The sequence below is a fragment of the Hydra vulgaris genome, chromosome 08, assembly GCF_038396675.1.
Source record: "Hydra vulgaris chromosome 08, alternate assembly HydraT2T_AEP".
In the NCBI taxonomy this organism is placed as follows: Eukaryota; Metazoa; Cnidaria; class Hydrozoa; order Anthoathecata; family Hydridae; genus Hydra; species Hydra vulgaris.
In genome coordinates, this window is record NC_088927.1 from 15780439 (window position 1) to 15801091 (window position 20653).

At 28.8% G+C, this 20653-nt stretch overlaps 1 protein-coding gene across 1 annotated transcript; it reads left to right on the forward strand.

The window, feature by feature from the left end:
- The first annotated feature begins 9764 nt into the window (after positions 1-9764).
- On the forward strand, positions 9765-12749 carry LOC136083057 (uncharacterized). The gene is made up of 4 exons (XM_065802464.1): positions 9765-10619; positions 10722-10963; positions 11111-11315; positions 12666-12749. Exons 1-4 carry the CDS (start codon positions 9765-9767, stop codon positions 12747-12749), a joined length of 1386 nt encoding a protein of 461 aa, XP_065658536.1.
- The last annotated feature ends 7904 nt before the right edge of the window (positions 12750-20653 follow it).

The window sequence follows — 20653 nt, forward strand, 5'->3', positions numbered from 1 at the left end:
AGGAAGTTGCAAATGTCTTAACTTCTGTAAATTTTCACACATTTGTGCATTTTGCTGACACTATTATAAAAAGAATTCTTTAGAAATGATTACTTATGCTATTTTTTTAAAATGTTTTTTTAAAAAGGGTAGTTAATGTAAATATTATTTGAACTCATTTATTTTTATAGTTTTTTAGGAGAAAATTATTTTCGTTCCTACATTTAGAAATTATTCCGATCTTTTGTTTAATAAACATTCTTGATTTGCATGTGTAATTATTTCAAATTTTTCTTGTAGGCATAGTATGCATTTTTTGGAAATATTGGTATATGCAGGCGCAAAACGTTTTTTCCATTCACCCTCTATTATGCCAATATATTGTTTATCAGGTACATTCTTAGAGGAAACAATACATTTATATACCACATTTTTTGATAAACAACTTCCACTTATTACAGTTGCACAATAAGGCTTTCACCATTGCTAGATCATCAGGAAGAGTTCTCTTCCTTCCTACTTATATTTCACACAAATTTACTAGAATCTTTTATAATTACTTTTAAAATGTTAAGCTTCCGCTTGTTGTTTTTTTCCAAAAAGAAGGTAATCTTAAAATCTGCATAATTTTTTTAAATTTAAAAAGCTTTATACTATTTATTTCGAGTAAAAATAATAACAGTTTATAAATAAATGTTTTTTAGTTTATTTAGTGTATTTATACTTTGGCTTAGGATTGTTTGTTAAGTTTATTTAGTGTATTTATACTATGGCTCAGGGTTGTTGTATTTTTAAGACGTTTTTCAAAATGTCAACTGTTTCCTTGTTTTAAATCCTACCAGAGAATTGTTTCGTTTTATAACTTTGCATTCACTAAAAGATAGCAAATGTTTGAAAAAACAAACAGCTGCGACAACCTATCTTTTGTAACATATTTTTGGGTTATATATATAAACTTGGCAACTTTCTAGGCATTTAATAAAGACTGATTTAAATATGTTTCATGAAAGAGGTTATTAAAATCTTTTTTTTTAATTTTATTTTTTTAATATGAATTTTTTATTATAATAAAGTTCTAGTAGGAACGTGCGTATCTGCGATTTACGGCACCGCTTTTAAAGATAAAATCTGTGACCATTTTTTCACCGCGTGCTCAAAGTCGGTTTTGTAAGGATGGATTTTTGTCGGTTTTTTTTTAGAATTTTATATTGACTTAGTAAATATTTTAAAAGTATAGTGTTGTAAGTTTATCGCAACTTGTTTTCTTTTTGCAGTTACAAACATTTTTCGTGATTTGATTGCTATTGAAAACTTTTTCCTGTTCTGGAAGTGAATTGACATTGAAGGCATGATGGGTTTTTTTTTTTACTTTTCAGTCAATTTTATATATCTCTTTTCTATGTACCTGCCAAACTTTTATTAAAAAATAATGACACGCTCATACTCTATTTTTGCATGCAGCAAAGGTACCAAATATTCTACTGTTGTAAAGGTTGTAGAGGAGAAGGGAGGCGATTCACGATTATGAGCATTTTTTACATTTTATAACTTTTTTGTTCATTAAAAAAAATGTTTTTTTAGAAAAATAAAACTTTAATAAAAATATTAGTGATTTTTTTAAAGTATTAAAACATGACTTTTACACACAAAAAAAGCTATGCTATATATTTATTTATATATATTGTATTTAAGATTCTGTTGCATGTAATATTGCTTTTTTTTAAAAAAAAGTTTAATAATGATTAAAGCTGATTCAATAAAATAGTTATTATTAACATTTTTTTTAGAGCATTATGGGACCTAAAAAGAATCATCTATTATATGGTAAAGCCAAAAAATTACTTAGCTTGCAACTTTACAATGCAAACTCATTTAAATATTGAATGTAGAAATGGACATATATTAAATATATTCATATCCAACAATGAATCATTTAAAAAAACTGTTGAAATAGTCAATAAAGTTTTTCAAAATTTCAAAATATGTAAAAATCAGATAGTGCTAGTTGCACAATCTGATTTTTACATATTTTGTAAATAGATCCAAATTCTATGCACTTAATACTAAAAGGGATTCTAAACAATTTATTAATATCTGCAACACGCTCATTGCATACCAAAAATCAATATCTGCTATGCCACAACTTTTGCATTCAACCACAATCTCAAGTAGCATTGTTTCTTGATCTTCTATTTTATCTTCTCATTACATTAGTGTTTCTTCCGTATCAAATAGTAATCCCTTATCTCCTTTTTTATATGGTTCCACTTTAATAACTTTTTCTCATGAACTACTACTACCCAGGTTGAGAGCTGATCAGTTGAGTCCAAGAAAAAAAGTTTTTCATTTTGGAAATTGAAATGGCAAACAAAAAACGAAAGCATAAATGGGATCTAAAAGAGTTAAGAGAAAAGGCAAAGGCTTGACCATACCAATTATACCAAAATATCTAAATCAGGTTATTGCTCGAAAAGAAAAGACAATCATTAAACTTTGAAAATAATTAGAGGAAAAGTATTTGAATTTACAGTAACAATTCTCAGATGTGTGAAGTACTATTATTGGAAACAAATAACACGATGAGTGACAGAGTAGCAACAAACCATGCGACAGTTGCTAAGTTAAACCTTGTTTGGCAGAAATGATTAAATGAACAAAAGTGTCACCTTCACCTCTTGGACACAATGACCAGTTCGTGCAAGTCTTCACTCAAAGCATTAGTGACCTCTAAAGGAAAACTTTTTGGAAGAGACTGCATTGCAGCAAATATTGTTTTTCAGCTGAACAAACTTCACTACAAATATGCAAAAGGTACAAGTATAATCTTAATCCCACTTTTTTACTTTAATACAACGTAATTTTGTGAATTATGATATATAAAATCTAAAATATTTTTTTAATTAGCATATAAATGTTTTTTTTTTCCACATGCTCGTTATGCTCTTTAAAACAATTACTTTATGTTTTGTAGCCTTTTTGGACCAATACAAGGTGCCTAGAGGACTGCTACCACGCTACAGAGAAAACAAACTACACATTCTTTTTTCACACATATGGAATTTTGATTCATCACAATGAAATATTAAAAACATTTCTGTGTTCTGGTTTAGCGATTTTATGTATCAGATCTTATTTTAGGTAGTCGGGTAGTTACCGACATTCAACAACCAGGGTTAACTTGTTTGCAACATGCTATGGGAAACCAAAGCTCGTTTACTATTGGTTTTGAGCCAATCACCTGGCTTTTGATATGCTGTTTCAACTTAGAAAAATGACCTATTGCAAGCATCGATACCAAGATGTTAATGTTAAGTAGTTTAAATCAATCAGTATAGAAATCAGTTTTTTTGATTATTGTTTTTATACATCATATCTTTTCTTTTTCAGGCAACAAATCAAAGAATTCATTTGGTTTTATTAACATTTCTGTTTTAATGGCATAATGTGTTATGCATCAGAAGTTAAATTATTATAATTTATTTTTAACCTGAAACAAAAACCTTTTTTTCCCCTAATTTTTGATAGGTTTTTTTAGTAATTATTTTAAATAACTAATGTATTTTATCTATCATGGCTAGGTTTTAACTCACAGCATGGAAACTAAAAAGTAAACTATTGCTTCTATGGGTCTTTAATAAGTCCGGAAACAGGTTAATTTATACTTATAGATTAAATTATGCAATAATAACATATTTATAAAATATTAGATATTAATTTGTTTTTCAGGACATATGTCTTCTCCATTAATAATGGTTGTGCTATGGGGATCTATATATTTATTTAAAAATGTATAATTTTTTTTTAATATTCTCGAAGGATCGACTTTTTCTATTTTTGGAGGTCAAATGATTTTCTAGATGAGATGCTAGATTTTCTTCAAAACTAGGCTATTTTCTTAGCCACAATTCTGCTAAAAACATTAATAATCAAATCTTTTATTTATTGGAGTGGGCGTATTATTCGATGTTGATCGAGGCGATATACAAAGGATATTCTGAAGCGCTTTTTCCAAATACATGTCTTTATGTCTCTAAATACTAACTAACATGAAATGTCATCGCTAATTGCAAAAGTAATAAAACAATTTTAAATAGTAATAAAAGTATTTTTTAGTATCTATCATGGCTTATGTGAAAAAAGCATGTGGTTTGAGTAATAAGAATGGTGCAGTGGGGTCAACAGGCCTTGTTTTTCCCCAAAACTATTGCTATTACACAAATCACATCCTTTTCCAACTTTTTCCTCAAGTCATTTTTTTCGCTTGCAAAAAATAGATAAAATTAAAGAGGTTATCATTTTCTTTCAGTTCACTATTTACTTTCTAGAAAGCTATGTAGATAAATAATAACGCAACAAATGGACTACGCTAAATTTTCACCATTGTGATACTAATTTAAAGCTCTTTACATTGATGTATAATAATTAAAGAATTAAATAGTTTAAAAATTTTGCACACATACATAGTTCTAGTAAATGGAAAAAAAATCAAATCTTTTCACCCTAAATACTTTAAGATTAAACATTTAATTTATTGATTTCATTCAAATGTCGCTCTCTCAAAATTGCCAATGGTATTTTGGAAATACAAGGTTTGTTTGATACTATTAAATAAAATTAACTGCGGCTCTCAACTATTTAAGGTTTTACTCAATTTTGAAATTTCAAATTTGGCCGTGTTTTAATTAAGAATTTTCTAAAGTTTGGAAATTTTTCAAATTTAGAGCAATTAATTTTTTATTTTGCAATGCATTGCAGAATAAATTCAAAGTTCCCATTAGCTTGAAAATTAAAATTAGACTTTTAAATTAAATTTTTATTTTTATTTTAAATTTTAATTTTAATTAAATTTTTATTTTAAAATTAGAATATAATTAAAAATTAAATATTTGTCAAATCTAATGCAATTTGAAACAAATATCTTTAAATTTATATATACTAGTAAATATATGTACTTTGGAATGAGGCTCCGTGAAGGTTTTGTTAAAGCCATTGCAACATACAGGGCCAGTGACAATGAGGGAAGAGGGGGGCAGTAAAATGTCAGATTGCCCACTCCCTCTTTTTTTTTTTTTGCTTTTCTAGATATAGAGGACCTTTTTTAGAAATTGACGGTTGTGTCCCTCAATTTCAAAACCCGTGTCGTCGGCCTTGATATCATAATATGAGTTTAAAAAATCAGTTTAAAAATATATAATGGAATCTTATATCTTAAAAAAGTCTTTCATTTTTTTTGGTTGGCTTTAAAATATAAATTTAGGAAATCTATGAAGTCTACATTAAATCACAATTTTTTATATGGGATAGAAAGTTCATGTAGTTGAGCATTATTTTGTCTTGTTCTAAAATAGAATTAGGCTGCCCTTGGGACAACATTTTGCTTATGTTCTGCTTCTAGCCATTATAATATACTGAAAAATCTGTGCAGCTTCTTAACTTCATAGTTCTGGCTAAACCATGGAGAGTTTCTAAGAAATGCGGTAGTGGAAATGAGCGGATTCTCAACCTTAGAAATCAGACAAAATTATGGTGGGCTTCAAAGAAAAGTGGAATACTTAGTCTTAGAATATCGACCTTTTTCAATTTATACTAAAGAACTTTTAGTTATTAATTAATAAAATATTATTTTACATATTTTGTACAGATTATACTATAATATATCTTGAGTATTACACTTTATTTTAATGTTGTAATGTTGTATACTTACTTTAAACGGTCACATTTTCGGAATGCCGAAATATTTTCAATTAAAATTTTAATTCGATCAATGAACATTGATCTTGTTTAAGATATATAATTAAAAAAATACAAAATAGTATATATGGCGAGCTGAAACTCTCCCTAAGCCAGTCAACTGGCGCCCCCTAATATATAAATTTCTCATAACAAAATTCTGCGTTTAATTTGAATAGATATAGAAAACTAGGTAACAACAAACCAGTGTTTACATACATGCTTTATAAATTTGCCCGCATATATGGCAAAAAAAAACAAAAACGGAGTAGTTTTGTTAAAAGAAAATATCTTCTATAACCATAATGTACTCAGCCAATGGGTTTTTAACATAGTTCGGTGTATTACAACTACTGTGACTGTACAGTGAAAGGTGTTCATAAAGATACAATGAATATGAAAATGGTAAACAACTGTTTTTTAAAGGAGAAAATTAAAAAATAAAAAGTAACTGATTTCAATATTGTGGAGCAATTTAGATTTGTTTTAATGTGATAAAAATGTTTTCATGTAAATCCGTATGCAGCAAACATGTGTACGCATCAATATCTCCACAAATGACAACTAAACTACAAATAAAAGACGTATATCCATTCTTATAAAGAGATAGATGAAACCATGTCTATACTTTATAAAAGCAACTTGACTCTTTTTTTTACATCTGCTTATGATGAGAGTAGATTCAGTAGACTAAAGATCGAAAATAATATGTGATAAACAATGACAAAAAAATATCTTTTTAGATTGACATTAATTTTATTTGAATGTGAGCTTGCTGAGAGCATTAATTTTGAGTTATTAACAAATCATTTTGCTTCAACCCGACGGGCACAGACACTCGTAAGACGTCTATACTACGCCTTATAGACATTACGTATATTGCTTTTAAGAAGTCCTACGTTGTCCTAGCTAAATGCTCTTTGACGGTGCTCTGTGATAAGACCGTAAAATCTTTTAGGAACACCTTAATAATCACAACAACAACCAAAAAATAAAAGGTTACATCGTTCTAGCACACATCTGATTAACTCATCGGATCAACTTATTTTTTCACCCTATGTATTAGATTTAAAAACAAAACATATTATCTCATATCTCATTAGAAAAAAAATGGTATAATAGGAAAGTGAATTTCTTTTGTAACTATAGCGTTCAATAATAGTTATAGTGTAAATACATTTTTTAATTATAATAATTGTAAATAACCATTGTAATAAAATTAAATGTTTCTTTTTTTTTCAATTTGATAAATACAGCCGTGGCGCAGGGATTTGAGTTGTAGCTTTGAAGCAATAGGTTTGACGTCGGCTCTCAATTTAACGGCATTGTTATGGAGGCGTGAACTTCCTAGCTAAATGCTTTTTGGTGGCGCTCTATATAGCTGTAAGGTCTTCGGGAGCACTTTAATAATCACAACAACAATCAAAAAACAAAAGGTATTGGTTACATCGTTCTCGCACACATTGGATCTACTTATTTTTTCACCTTAGATTTAAGATCTAAAAAGTATTCCATAAGAGGTTACTGATATTTTACTACTAGAAGAAGCAGACATAAATAAAGAAGAGACAAAATGGTGATAAGACGTTGAGGACAAAAATATTTATCAATTTAATGAAAGTTTTAATAAAGATCTTAATAATGACAAGAATAAAAAGATAATTATAAAGCGAACATTTTATCCAAAAAATATAAAAAACTTTAGGAGCTATAAAATATACAACCAAGTCTCTGTGATTTTTTTTTAATTATACATTTGACTATTTAAAAAAACTTAAGGAAGGGCAGAGAGGAAGGGCAAATGACCTCCTCCCTATGTTTAATAAGCTGTTTTTTTTATTTTTAGTTTTAAGACTTTTTGGTGCTTGCCTCTTTAGCTCCCAGCCGGGGAAATAATTCTATGCACGTCAATGCTACTAAGTCAAGTTTAGCTGAAACTACAAATCAAAATTGGATGCAGTTTTAGACATATTTACTTTAACATATCTATTTTTTGAAAATAAAAATAGCTTCAGAAAATTGGCCGCCATTTTTTTTTTTTTTAGTTTTTTTTTATTTAATGAAATTTAAAAAAAAAAAAAAATTTTTTATAGAGGCTTTAGCTTGTATGTTGAAATGTATAAATATAAAAAAAAAACTATTTGTTTGTCAAAAGGATATTTAAACACATTAAATGTATAAATATAAAAAAAATTTTATTTGTCAATTCAAAAAAATTTGTTTGTCAAAAGGATATTTAAACACACTAAATATTTGGCTGAGATAAGCAGGCTTTGTAGAAATAAGAACTGCTTAGAAATTTTTTTTGAATTTTAAAGTTTATTCTTTTTATAATTAGGTCTTCATAATATATACTTTAACTAATACTTTTACTTTTTTTCCAATTATTAACTCGTTGCCTATGACTGTTTGTCTGTGAGCATCAAATCTTGCAATCAATTTTTGAGTCACTTCCTGATTTTTTTCAAATTTTGCATACATACTCTTGCTTGTTGACAATAAAATATTCAATTATTAGTTTTGCAATAAGCCAATTAATTTAGTTAATTTTAATTAAGTTTATTTTTTATATGGTGAGAAGAAGAAGAATTTATAAAATAAGTAAATTAATTGTTGGCCTACTTGAATGCGTGTTTGTCTTATTCGGATAAGGCGTTGACTTTGCAAACGAAATGTCTAAGGTTCAAGACCCGCCTCTTCCTGTATTTTTTTTGTTTTTTTACACAAGCTTAAAGTCAAATGTTAATAAAATAAAATAGTAATACAAGGACGTAGACAACTTTTTTTGATGTTTGAGCTAAGCAACTTTCAAACATGAAGAAAACTCCATATTTAAGTATTGTCATACATATTAGGAATGAGGATGCCTCGCAAAAAATTGCGGTGATTGGAGACTGGGAACAACATAACCCCAAAACGTTAGCCCCTCCCCCCCAGCCCCAAATAGGAGGGCAATGAGTCAAATTTATTTTTTATTTTTTTATTTTTAATCTTTATATATATTCATCGACAAATTTCAAATTTGATTCAATAATCTTTTGTTGTTCGGCTTTTATGACCTGATAAAGTTTACACCCCCGTCAATTTGAGGGGTGTGTAAACTTTATATTTTCTTCAAGGGGCTATCGCCCCCCCCCCCTTAAAATTTCAATATTTTCAAAAAAAAAAAAATTGTTTTTAACTACTTTTACCTGTGTATGATTATAAAAATTGTTTTAAAAGTAGCAAATTAACCTATAACTATCTTAATTTGTCTATTTAAATAAACTGTCTTAACGTGATATCCCTAGCAACGCCATAGCAACGCACTTGTTTAACTGTATACATCCTACATTTTATCTTTATTCAACCCTAATGTGTGTTATAATAGTCATGTACAAGCTTGAACAGCTTCTTTATGAATTTTTCGAGAATTTTTGTAAAGGTTGCTACATCAAGTACGACAATTTAAATCAGTTATAGTGTTATTTTATCAGCTTAGTTTTATTAGTGAAAATGGGAAAAGATTGTCGAGTGAAGTACACAAACTCGCCGTAAAAGAAAAGGATTTATTGGAAATCTTAATAAATCTGTGAACATTGGTAGTGTTTCTGATAATGTTAGAATTGAGTTGCCAACAATTAATATAAATGCTGCTAACAGCACTTGTGTTTTGAAACAAAATAATGAAAACTCACTTAATTTGTCAGCTTCGTCTCGAAAAGTTGAAGACTTAGAAGATACACTTGTTTTGAAACCTTGTATATCTGGTTATCGTATCATTGATGTTGCTGTTTTGGTTTCTGTTTTAAGTTCTTTTCTGTGTCCAGAATGTGGTAGTCCCACACTCTCATTAGGTGAGAGATATAATAAACGACATGGTTTATCTTCCTTGTTATATCTTAAGTGTCAAAAAAAAGATTGCAACTATCTTCATCAGTTCTAAACCTCTATCAATTATAATAATAAAAAAGGATTTGATATTAATAAGCGAATAATTTATTGCATGTGACTATTGGGCCATGGATATGCAGGCATAAAAAAGTTTTTGCACTTTTATGAATTTACCTAAGCCAATGACCAAAAACAACTTTGAAAAACTACTGAAAATAATTGCTGTTAAAACTGTAATAATAGCTGTTAAAACTGTAGCAGAACAAACAATGATAAATGCTGCAAATAAATTGCAAAAAACATCTTTGGCAACAACTGATATTTGTGTATCTTGCGATGGTACATGGCACAAACGAGGATATTCATCGCTGAATGGAGTCTTTTCTGTTATCTCTACTGTTAGTGGCAAAGTGTTAGATGTTGAAGTCATGTCTAGATATTGTAAAGGTTGTAGTATTAATCAAGACCTTCAAAAGTCTAATCCAAATGCTTATGCACAATGGAAAAATTCCCATGTTTGTAAGTATAATTACCAAGGTTCTGCTGACGGTATGGAGCCAGAAGGAGCAAAACGTGTTTTTCAGCGTTCTATTGATAATCGCCAGTTAAGATATATTCAATATTTAGGTGATGGAGACAGTAAAAGTTACGTGAATGTTAAAAATACATACCCTGATAAAGAAGTTGAAAAACTGGAATGCGTTAGACATTATCAAAAGAGAGTTGGAACACGGCTGCGGAACTTAAAGAAAAGAGAAAAAGGCCTTGGTGGTAAAGGGCGTCTTACAGATGCGACAATTGATCGCTTACAAAATTTTGTTGGAGTTGCAATTAGACAAAATGTAGGTAACTTAAAGGAAATGAAGGCAGGAGTGTTAGCATCGCTATTTCATGTGGCTTCATTGAAAAATAATAGTTTACATTTTCCACACTGCCCTACTGGTTTAGACAGCTGGTGCAAATACAAGGCTGATAAAATAAATAAAACAACAACATATAAGCCAGGACCGGGTTTACCAATGGACGTTATTATGAAAGTGAGATATATATTTGAAGAGTTAAGTAAAGACAGTGAGTTACAAAATTGTTTACACGGCAAAACACAAAATGCTAATGAATTATTTAATAGAATGATTTAGGACCGTATACCAAAACAAACATTTGTCTCGCTTACCCAATTAGAAATTGGTGTATATGATGCTGTTGCTTACTTTAATATTGGAGCAAAAGCATCATTTGATATTTTTAAAGAACTGAACATGGAACCAGGCTTTCATATGATTGCAGGATGCAAAGTATTAAATAATGAAAGAAAAAGAAATGCTGAATATCGAATAAACCCTGATAATAAGTCAAGACGCCAATTTTTACGTGTTAAAAAGTAAAAAAAAAAAGACAAAATAATTGAAAAAGATGGTGACTTGTATGTACCTGGTGGATTTTGAAAGTTTGGATTATTATTTTTACTTACTTTATGAATAAAATATTACTGTATTTAAAGTTTTTACTTTAATTGAGTTTTACTCAGACCCAGTGAAAAAGCGCACATGGGATACGCGTGGATTTTTTCCATATGTAACCCATGTGGGGATTATTATTTTGTCCCATGTGGGTTTCATATGGTAAATCCCACATGGATTCCATATGGTAAATCCCATATGGGATACGCGTGGGTTTTTACCATATGTAACCCATATGGGGATTATTATTTTGTCCCATGTGGGTTTCATATGGTAAATCCCACATGGGTTTTATGTGGTAAATCCTACATGGGATATAGGTGAAAAATACTACATGTTATAGATCTTAAATGCCACATATTTTAATCCAAATGGTATAAAAGTAGTCAATACTAGACAAATGAAAGTCCGAATGCTTCTATGATAATTTTTAAAATTCTTTTAATTTAAAAATTACTTAAATTAAGAATTTAAAATTAATCATCGAAACTTTCAGACAGACCTAACTTAATCTGGTATTTGCTACTTTATCCCATTTGGTATTCAAAATGAGATAGCATTTTTGATCTTTTACATGTGATGTTTTTCCACCTATAACCTATGTGGGGATTTACCTTAAACTATTATGACGAAATTTTATAAAATTAAAAAACGTGTTTGCAAAAATGAATTTATTTTAAAATAAATGCTATTAATCAATACATCCAAAATGAATATTAAAAATATTATTTTTTCTTTTGCGATTTACGCGCCGTTTTTTTGTCGATTGAATTAATTAAATCGCTTCGGCTTGCATAATACCAAGGTTTTTAGTATCCTTCTAACTTTCTTCAAACATTTTCTAAAAAAAATATAAATAAATACAAATATATATATAATAATATATATACACTGAGAGTGAGAGAGTGAGTGAGTGAGTGAGTGAGTGAGTGAGTGAGTGAGTGAGTAAGTGAGTGAGTGAGTGAGTGAGTGTGTGAGAGAGAGAGATGTGAGTGATGAGTGGAGAGAGAGAGAGAGAGAGAGAGAGAGAGGAGAGAGAGAGAGAGGAGAGTGGAGAGAGGAGAGCGAGAGAGTGTGAGAGAGAGAGAGAGTGTGAGAGAGTGAGAGAGAGAGAGAGAGAGAGAGAGAGAGAGAGAGAGAGAGAGAGAGAGAGAGAGAGAGAGAGAGAGAGAGAGAGAGAGAGAGAGAGAGAGAGAGAGCAATTTTAATAAGGAACCTTAGTATTCGAGCAATATTAAATATTATCCAGGTTGAAGTCATTAATGACTACAATATACCACAAATAAATATTTCCTAATTTATTTCTTACAATGACTAACGTATTATGTGTAATTGAACTCATATGCGTAATGAGCTTGAACCCATGAGGAGAATCCTGAAAAAAAGTGATCAATTAGGATTAGTAGTTAAACAAAAAAACAAAAACAAAACTGTAAAAACCTACTTTTTCAATGATTGTAGACGTTGGGTGCAATAGCCACTGGATGCAAAAAGTATCTTTACTTTTTCGTCACACACACGGCCTTCTATAATAACAGGCCTTGACATCGCGCAAATTGCGGGTAAAAACTGAAGGCCGATTAAACTTTCACTTGTACTTATATTGATATATTTTTATATTAGGTAGGGTGTAATGGCAGTCTATGTTTTCTAATAATAATCTCTAGTAAAGACGGAAATATAAAAAGAAAACCACAAAGTTGTTAAAAGATAATCATATTTTTCGTATTTCAAATTTCATTAAGAATATTTATGTAATATTAAATAGTATCAATAACAAGCAGAACCTTAACAAAGTATATACCTATATATTAAAAAGATGACTGTATTTTTAATTTTTTTATGCTAAAAATGGTAACAATAAAAATCACCAACAATAAAAAAACACCAACAAAAGTTGATTCAAGCAAAAAAAGTTTTTTTGCTTGAAGCAACTTTTCTCAATATATCTCAACAGGGTAAATATTTACAAATCCAAACATATTGAAAGACATATAGGCTAATGAGAAAATAAAAAACATAACAAGTAAATAGCATAATTAATTACAAAACTAATTTTCACATAAATTATGATAGCTTTAGTATTTTTGGGAGTGGGTAATTAGTGAGTAATTCTTTAGCAGAACATTAGAATATACTCTGCATTGTTTTTTTGTGATTTTAAATTATTATTTAGCAGCAATGAACTAAAACTGAGTAACAAAATTTTCTGTATAAAGGGTCAGTAGCACCTTGAAAAAAAAAAAGCACAATATTGACCATTAGAAAAGAGCATCAAAAGGAATTTCAAGTCCGCCTCTGTTTAGGGCTATACAGATAACTTCCATATTTATAATAATAATTGGTAGAATCATCATAAATTTTTATTTCGCTTTTTTTGCACATAGCCAGCTATGTAAACTATAGCCACTAATGTAGATTTATTAACTGAGCTTTCAAGATCATGTATATTATCCAGAAGTTCTTTTTCATCAGTAGAAATATCTCTAAAACATATGTCACAAGTATGACCATCGATACCATCAACAGGAATGTCAAGTTGTAATATCAGTTTAGTAAGTTGAATATTAATTTTTTCAATTACAGATTTAGCGTAAGTAAAGTAAGTACCTCCAGTTTAAAGTAAGTACCTCCAGTTCGCCTGTCAAAGCTTAGAAAAAGCTTTTTCAAGTGGATCTGTTGAAAACCAACCTAATAAGACATACTTTGCTCCATTACTCAACAAAGTTTCTACAAGATCAATAAAGCCATAACATGAATGCGCTATTGCATTGCTAGTATCTAGCGTAAGCTGTTTTACACGCTTACCTGTAGGTTTCATAAAATTTGACAGTTCAGCAATACCTCGTAAGCAGTTGTATCTGTTGATCACCAACTGAGTGGATTTCTTCGCATAATTCATTTCTAAACCGAATGCCAGCACCAGGTGCTTTGACATTAACAACATTCGAAAAAAAATTATTTTTTCAATAAATACAGCAGTACCTTCAAATGGCTTTATTTTCAATCTCTGGATGCGTTCTTAATGCAGCTACTGTTTCTTTGCAAAAAACAGACAAACAAAAACTTTACAGATTGTCTCTCTATTGGTTTTGGATAAACTGATTTAGCTGTAGGTTTAGAGAGTTTAAAAAGACTATTGCACTCAGTTTTATATATAGTTTCTAAATCACTCCACTTTGCCAAAGCCAGTTCTTTATTGTTCAAAAATTGAAGTTCCCCAGTGCTTTTTTGTCAACCAATTTTTTCGTATAGATTTTAAGTAGATGCACATAATCATACAATAAATATATACCTGATGTTGTTAACCATGGTTTTACTATCAACTGTTTTAAACATTCCAAAAAATCTTTGATTTACACGGTTACCATCAGTAATTATTACCAGTGTCTTACTATTTTCAATATTATTTATTGTATAGACAATTTGTTGACATTGAGCAAACTGAAATTCAGAGGAAAGATTTGCAACAGGTTGAGCTCTACATATAAACTCTGGACCTCCAAAAAGACATTTAATCATAAATGATAAAATTGTTTTAGCTAACTTTTCAGGGTAGTTTACTGCTTGACCAAACAACTCTTTGGTAAAGTAATGAAGCTTTGACATAGACCTCATCAATTAGTAGTATGGAAATTCTTTTTAATGGATTTAAATTCATAAAAATACTATTTATGAAACTTAGGTCCTCTATTGAGCTTATTTTTGAAGTCAATCGTGTTAAAGTCCATATGCTTGGCAACTTGTAGTTAATACACAAACAATCATATAAACTTCGTTGTAGTTGTAATTGATATTGTAGTTGTAGTTGTATAAATTGATATTTTTGTTGTAGTTGAGATAGTTCGACTTGCAAAGAGATACACAGCATTTCAAAGGCATTTTTAAGGCATTTAAAAAAACTAATCGTTAGTTTGACAATATTATTACCTTACAATGTTAACGCCTTGAAACTTACAAAGTTATCGTCTTGAAGTTGCGCTATCTAATTTATAAACCAATCAAATTTTAAAGATTATTAATATTAAAAAAGCCCGAACAAAAACTTTCGTCTAATGTTAAAAGATGAAAATGTAAACACAGTATTAGGAATTGGCCTTCAGTTTAACAAATTTGTTGCGCGATGTCAAGGCCTGTTATTATAGAAGGCCGCGGTCACACATAATATAATATTCTGAAACTAATAAACAAACATCTAAATTTCTATAAGTAAATTTATTCTTTGATCATTGCCTTCATATCCTATCTTATTTTCATATCATAATCTATTATGGTATTATTTATATAACATATCACAACAATATTATTAAATTTATGATGTTCAAATATCATATGAACATTCTCTAACATGTTCATATGATATTTGAATATAGTTCTTGAGTATATTATCTGCAAACAATTGACTGATGCAAGTTCAAATGTTGTCAAAAACCAAGCATGCATGCATGGGACACTGCAGTGTCCTACAAAGAAATGCTGGTTTGAAAGTCAAATTTTCTTTATTAAAAAAAAAAAATTAAAATAGGGGGGAGATAGGGAGGTTTCCGTAATTTTTTATAGGCTCCAAAACTTTTAACTTTATATATAATAAGGTTCATAAAACTTAAGGGACTTACGAAGTACATTGAGGAACAAAAACAGGATATTTACAGAAACTTTTCAATTTTTAATCTGGAGTACCACAGTGTAATTGGGAACAAAGTCGCTGGGTCCAGTATTCAAAGTAATATGATCTAAAGTAATATATAAATTAAATAAAATGCTTTAAAATGCACATAGTTATACATATAACTCCTGATAGTTAACTATATGTATAACTAGTTATACATAAAATTTATTATATAAACTTATTTTTTAAGGTTATGCTTGAACAAATTAGTACCAATTAATTCAAATTCAAGATTTAGTTAAAGTTCAAGTTCTTATTTGTTCATTGTTTTTTCACTATTTTATATTTATTTGTTCAAATTTGTTAACTAGTACTAATTCTTACTACAGTAAGAATATTTATCATTGTTGAATGTGATTTTATTAGTAACTTAATTTTACTTTCAACATATTTTGACAACACCCTTTACATTTTAAATGATGACAGCTTTACTTTTCTATTGATGTTAAATTTATTAAGTTTCAATAACTCACATTGAATTTTACTGAATTATTGTAAGCTTTGTAAGAATTTGTTGTATATCAAATAGTGTTGTAAATAAAGTAAAAATTATATATATATATATTATATATATATATATATATATATATATATATATATATATATATATATATATATATATATATACATATATATATATATATATATAGTATTTAGGCTATGGGATCATCCATAAATGATGCCAGTAGATAGAGGGGCAGTGTGAGTTTAACAATAATTAACAATGGGGAGGGAATGTTGAGACCAAAATAATGTCAATTAAAAAATGGAATTAAAAAAAAAAGTTATTTTATTTAAAAAAAAGTAAAACAATTTATGCTAGCTATGAGCAGGTTTTAGAGGTATTTACACCAACAATGTGGTCTAAAAACTTCTTGCTTTTGTTGCTTAAAACTGTAGAGGATCATAGGAAAAACAATTTAAATTCAGAAATTAGCTTGCTTATCTGAAAGAACAATTGGTTGTTTTTTTTTTACTTTTAGTACTGTTGAGAATAAATGTATAATTGAACCAGAAAAAAATTGATGGAATATGCATTTTTTTATATTATATTAACAATTCAGATATACCATCATAATATGATAACAAAAACTGACATCATTTTCAATGGGAGATGGCAAAAAATTGACTGAGTTTGATATAGGGTGAGGGTGTTCAATAAACCGGGTCATCATCTGACATCATTATGCATAGATGATCCTATGATTTAGGTAAAATAAGTAATCAATTTGCCATATTTCTCTTTAGAAAGTGTTAGAAAAAAGCATTGTTATTCTGAAAATCTACCTATTGAGCAAGCTTTGACCACCTATTTTATAAATTTGAGAGACAGAAGTGGAAGTGCGAATCGCAAAAGAACTAATAACAATGCTCTAAATTGATTTTCACTTTGTAGACTAACATTAATATAGTATTTAGAAATAATAAATGAAGTTTACATAATTTTTATAATTTGTATTTATTTCCATTAATTATCAGTTGTCAGTCTCTATTTTATAAAACGAATTAAAAAACTATTTATTTATAGCATAATATTAATACATAAATACTAGTTTCCTAATGCTATTATCATCACAATGTTAATGGTATTCGTTTTAAAGTGAAACTTTGTATCAATTTTATTTTTTTAATGTTGTATATATATATATATATATATATATATATATATATATTATTTTTACTTTATTCAAGACACCATTTGATATACAACAAACCCCCACAAAGTTTACAATAATTCAGTTATGATAGTTTACAATAATTCAGTTACGATCTGAGTTATTGAAACGTAATAAATTTAACATCAATAGAAAAGTAAAGCTGTCATCATTTAAAATGTAAAGGGTGTTGTCAAAATATGTTGAAAATAAAATTAACAAATAAAATCACATTCAACAATGATAAACATTCTTACTGTAGTAAGAAATAGTACTAATTAACAAATTTGAACAAATAAATATAAAATTAACAAAAACAATGAATAAATAAGAACTTTAACTTGAACTTTAACTAAATCTTAAATTTGAATTAATTGGTACTAATTTGTTCAAGCATAACCTTAAAAAATAAGTTTCTATAACAAATTATATGTATAACTATTTATACATATAGTTAACTATCAGGAGTTATATGTATAACTATATCAGGAATTATATGTATAACTATATCAGGAGTTATATGTATAACTATATCAGGAGTTATATGTATAACTATATCAGGAGTTATATGTATAACTATGTGCATTTTAAAGTATACTATTTTATTTAAACATTACTTTAGATTATATTACTTTGAAAACTGGACCCAGAGGCTTTATTCCCAATAACACTGTGGTACTCCAGATTAAAAATTGAAAAGTTTCTGTTAATATCCTGTTTTTGTTCCTCAATGTAGTTTGTAAGTCCCTTAAGTCATAAGGACCTTATTATATCTAAAGTTAAAAGTTTTGGAGCATAAAAAAAGTTACAGAAACTTATCTCCCCCACCACCACCACCACCCTATTTTTTTCTTTTTTAACGAAGAAAATTGGGAATTCTTTGACTTTCAAACCTGCATTTCTTTGTAGGACACTGTAGTGTCCCATGCATGCATGCTTGGTTTTTGACAACATTTGAACTTTCATCAGTTAATTGTTTGCAGATAATATACTCAAGATCTATATTCAAATAACTATTATATTATCCTAATAATACGTCTATTTGCACAAATCTTAATCTTATTTCTATAAAGAAAGATAAACATTATTCGTGGTACTTACATACTTGCTGGCCATTCTCTATATTAATATAAAATATTTTCACACAATATAAACGTAACGCAATGCAATGTCGATTTAAAAATTTTTATTTAGTTTTTTTTTAAAAGTTTTTTTTTTAGTTTCCAGCTTTCAAATTAATTCCCATGCAAATCCCACATGAAACCCACGTGGGATTTCCCATGTGTGTAAATACCATATGGTTCCCACATGTAACCCATGTGGGATTACGCACATGGGTTTAAGGTGACAAATTTCCATACGGATACCACATGGGAAAATCCGTCCCACGTAAATCCCATCAATCCCACACGGAACCCACGCGGAGCCCATGTGGGACGCGGTTTTATTTTTCACTGGGGAATTGCAATTTGTGGACGCCGGCCAATATATAATTGGAGAACGGTATAATATTTTTTTATGAAATTTTCATGAAGTGTTGTCCATATTATACACTATGATATGAATAATATGGATTTTATTTAAATTTAAAAAAAAAAGTTTTGGGTCAATAAAATGATAAAAAAATATGACCTTAAACTTCGGTCGTCCTGTTAAGGTGGTGAGAAAAAGTTATGAAAAATCTGTTCCACTCATATCATAGACCTGCCTTATAACAACACTATGGTTCAGTATGGAAAGGTAGAAATGACTCAATTTCTTTGTATTTTGGCCGGCGTAAAGTCATTTTTTGGTCATTTTAGGGGTATTTTGTGGTTACCATGGCAACAATATGGACCTTAAAAAAAAGTTAGTCCATTATTCTTAATTTAATATAAGCATGTTACCAATAATCATTTTTTGTAAAAATGCTTAGATTTAAAATTAGAGGGGGGTACCCCCTTAAATTAGTTTTGGAGATTATTTAATGTTGGTGTTTTACAAAATTTTAAGTTTAAAAAATTATTTTACAAATAGATTTTTAGTTTTAATTTTTATTCAGGAGTATAATTATGATTGGATTGTCCAATTTTTGTAATATTTTTTCTGCAAAAATCAATTTGATATTCTAAGTGAGAGTATAATCTCAACATATAATCAAAAAATAATAGGATGAGGTACATAGACCAATGATCCATACGCTTTGTTTTCTTATAAATCAAATTCAAGTTTAGCGCTAAATGTCTGTACCAATTTAATCCACTCGCAAAACCCTTTGATATTGATTGGTCTATTAAAATTTTATTTATATTTTTACATCGTTTCCACTTACTAAGACTGTAAGGGTGGAATGCAAGAAGCAAACTTGAGTCAAGTTCGACTTGAACTTTACATGGTAACCAATAGCGACAGAGTATTTTTGGAGGGTAAACCACATCCTCTGCCGCTATTGGTTGCATTGTAAAGTTCATTCATTCCACCCTAAATGTGAAAAAACGTGCAAACTGGTCATCGGGAGATTTTTGAGCCAAAATTAACACCGTGATAATTCCGGGTTTTTAATTTTTTTAAGTCTAGTACTTGTATAATAATATTTTTGATAAGTAAAACTGCATCCTAAAAATGATAATATTAAAAAAAAAGTGAGAGTAAATCATTTATTATCTAAATCATATTTTGTGGTACATACTTTGTAAAGAAAAAAAATGGATTTTATGAATATCTGTATAAATGTAATTTTAAGAAATAATTTAAAATATGTAAACTATATTTAGATTATACTTCGTAGACTATAGGGGAAGTGGGGGCATAACCGCATATGGAGAAAACTTTTTTTTTAATATTACCTAATGAAAAACGTTATTTAATATTGCAAAAAACATACCTTGCGTTAGTAAAACAGTTACCCTCATTTTGTTTATGTCAAAAAGAGTGGCTGTTGCTTTTCTGAGAAGTTGTGCATAATAATGTTTATTTTGATAAAAATATTATACTTACATTTCTAGACCTTTTTTATAAGGGTTAAGCAATATTTGATTTTTGTGTTAAACATATGTGTTATCAGCGTTGTTTCATCAATTGAAAACGATTTTTGATATCAATCTAACCTAATAAGCAAGCTATGAAACTGTATTCTTTCTAAAAACTGCCCAGTGAAAAAGCGCACATGGGATACGCGTGGATTTTTTCCATATGTAACCCATGTGGGGATTATTATTTTGTCCCATGTGGGTTTCATATGGTAAATCCCATATGGATTCCATATGGCAAATCCCATATGGGATACGCGTGGGTTTTTACCATATGTA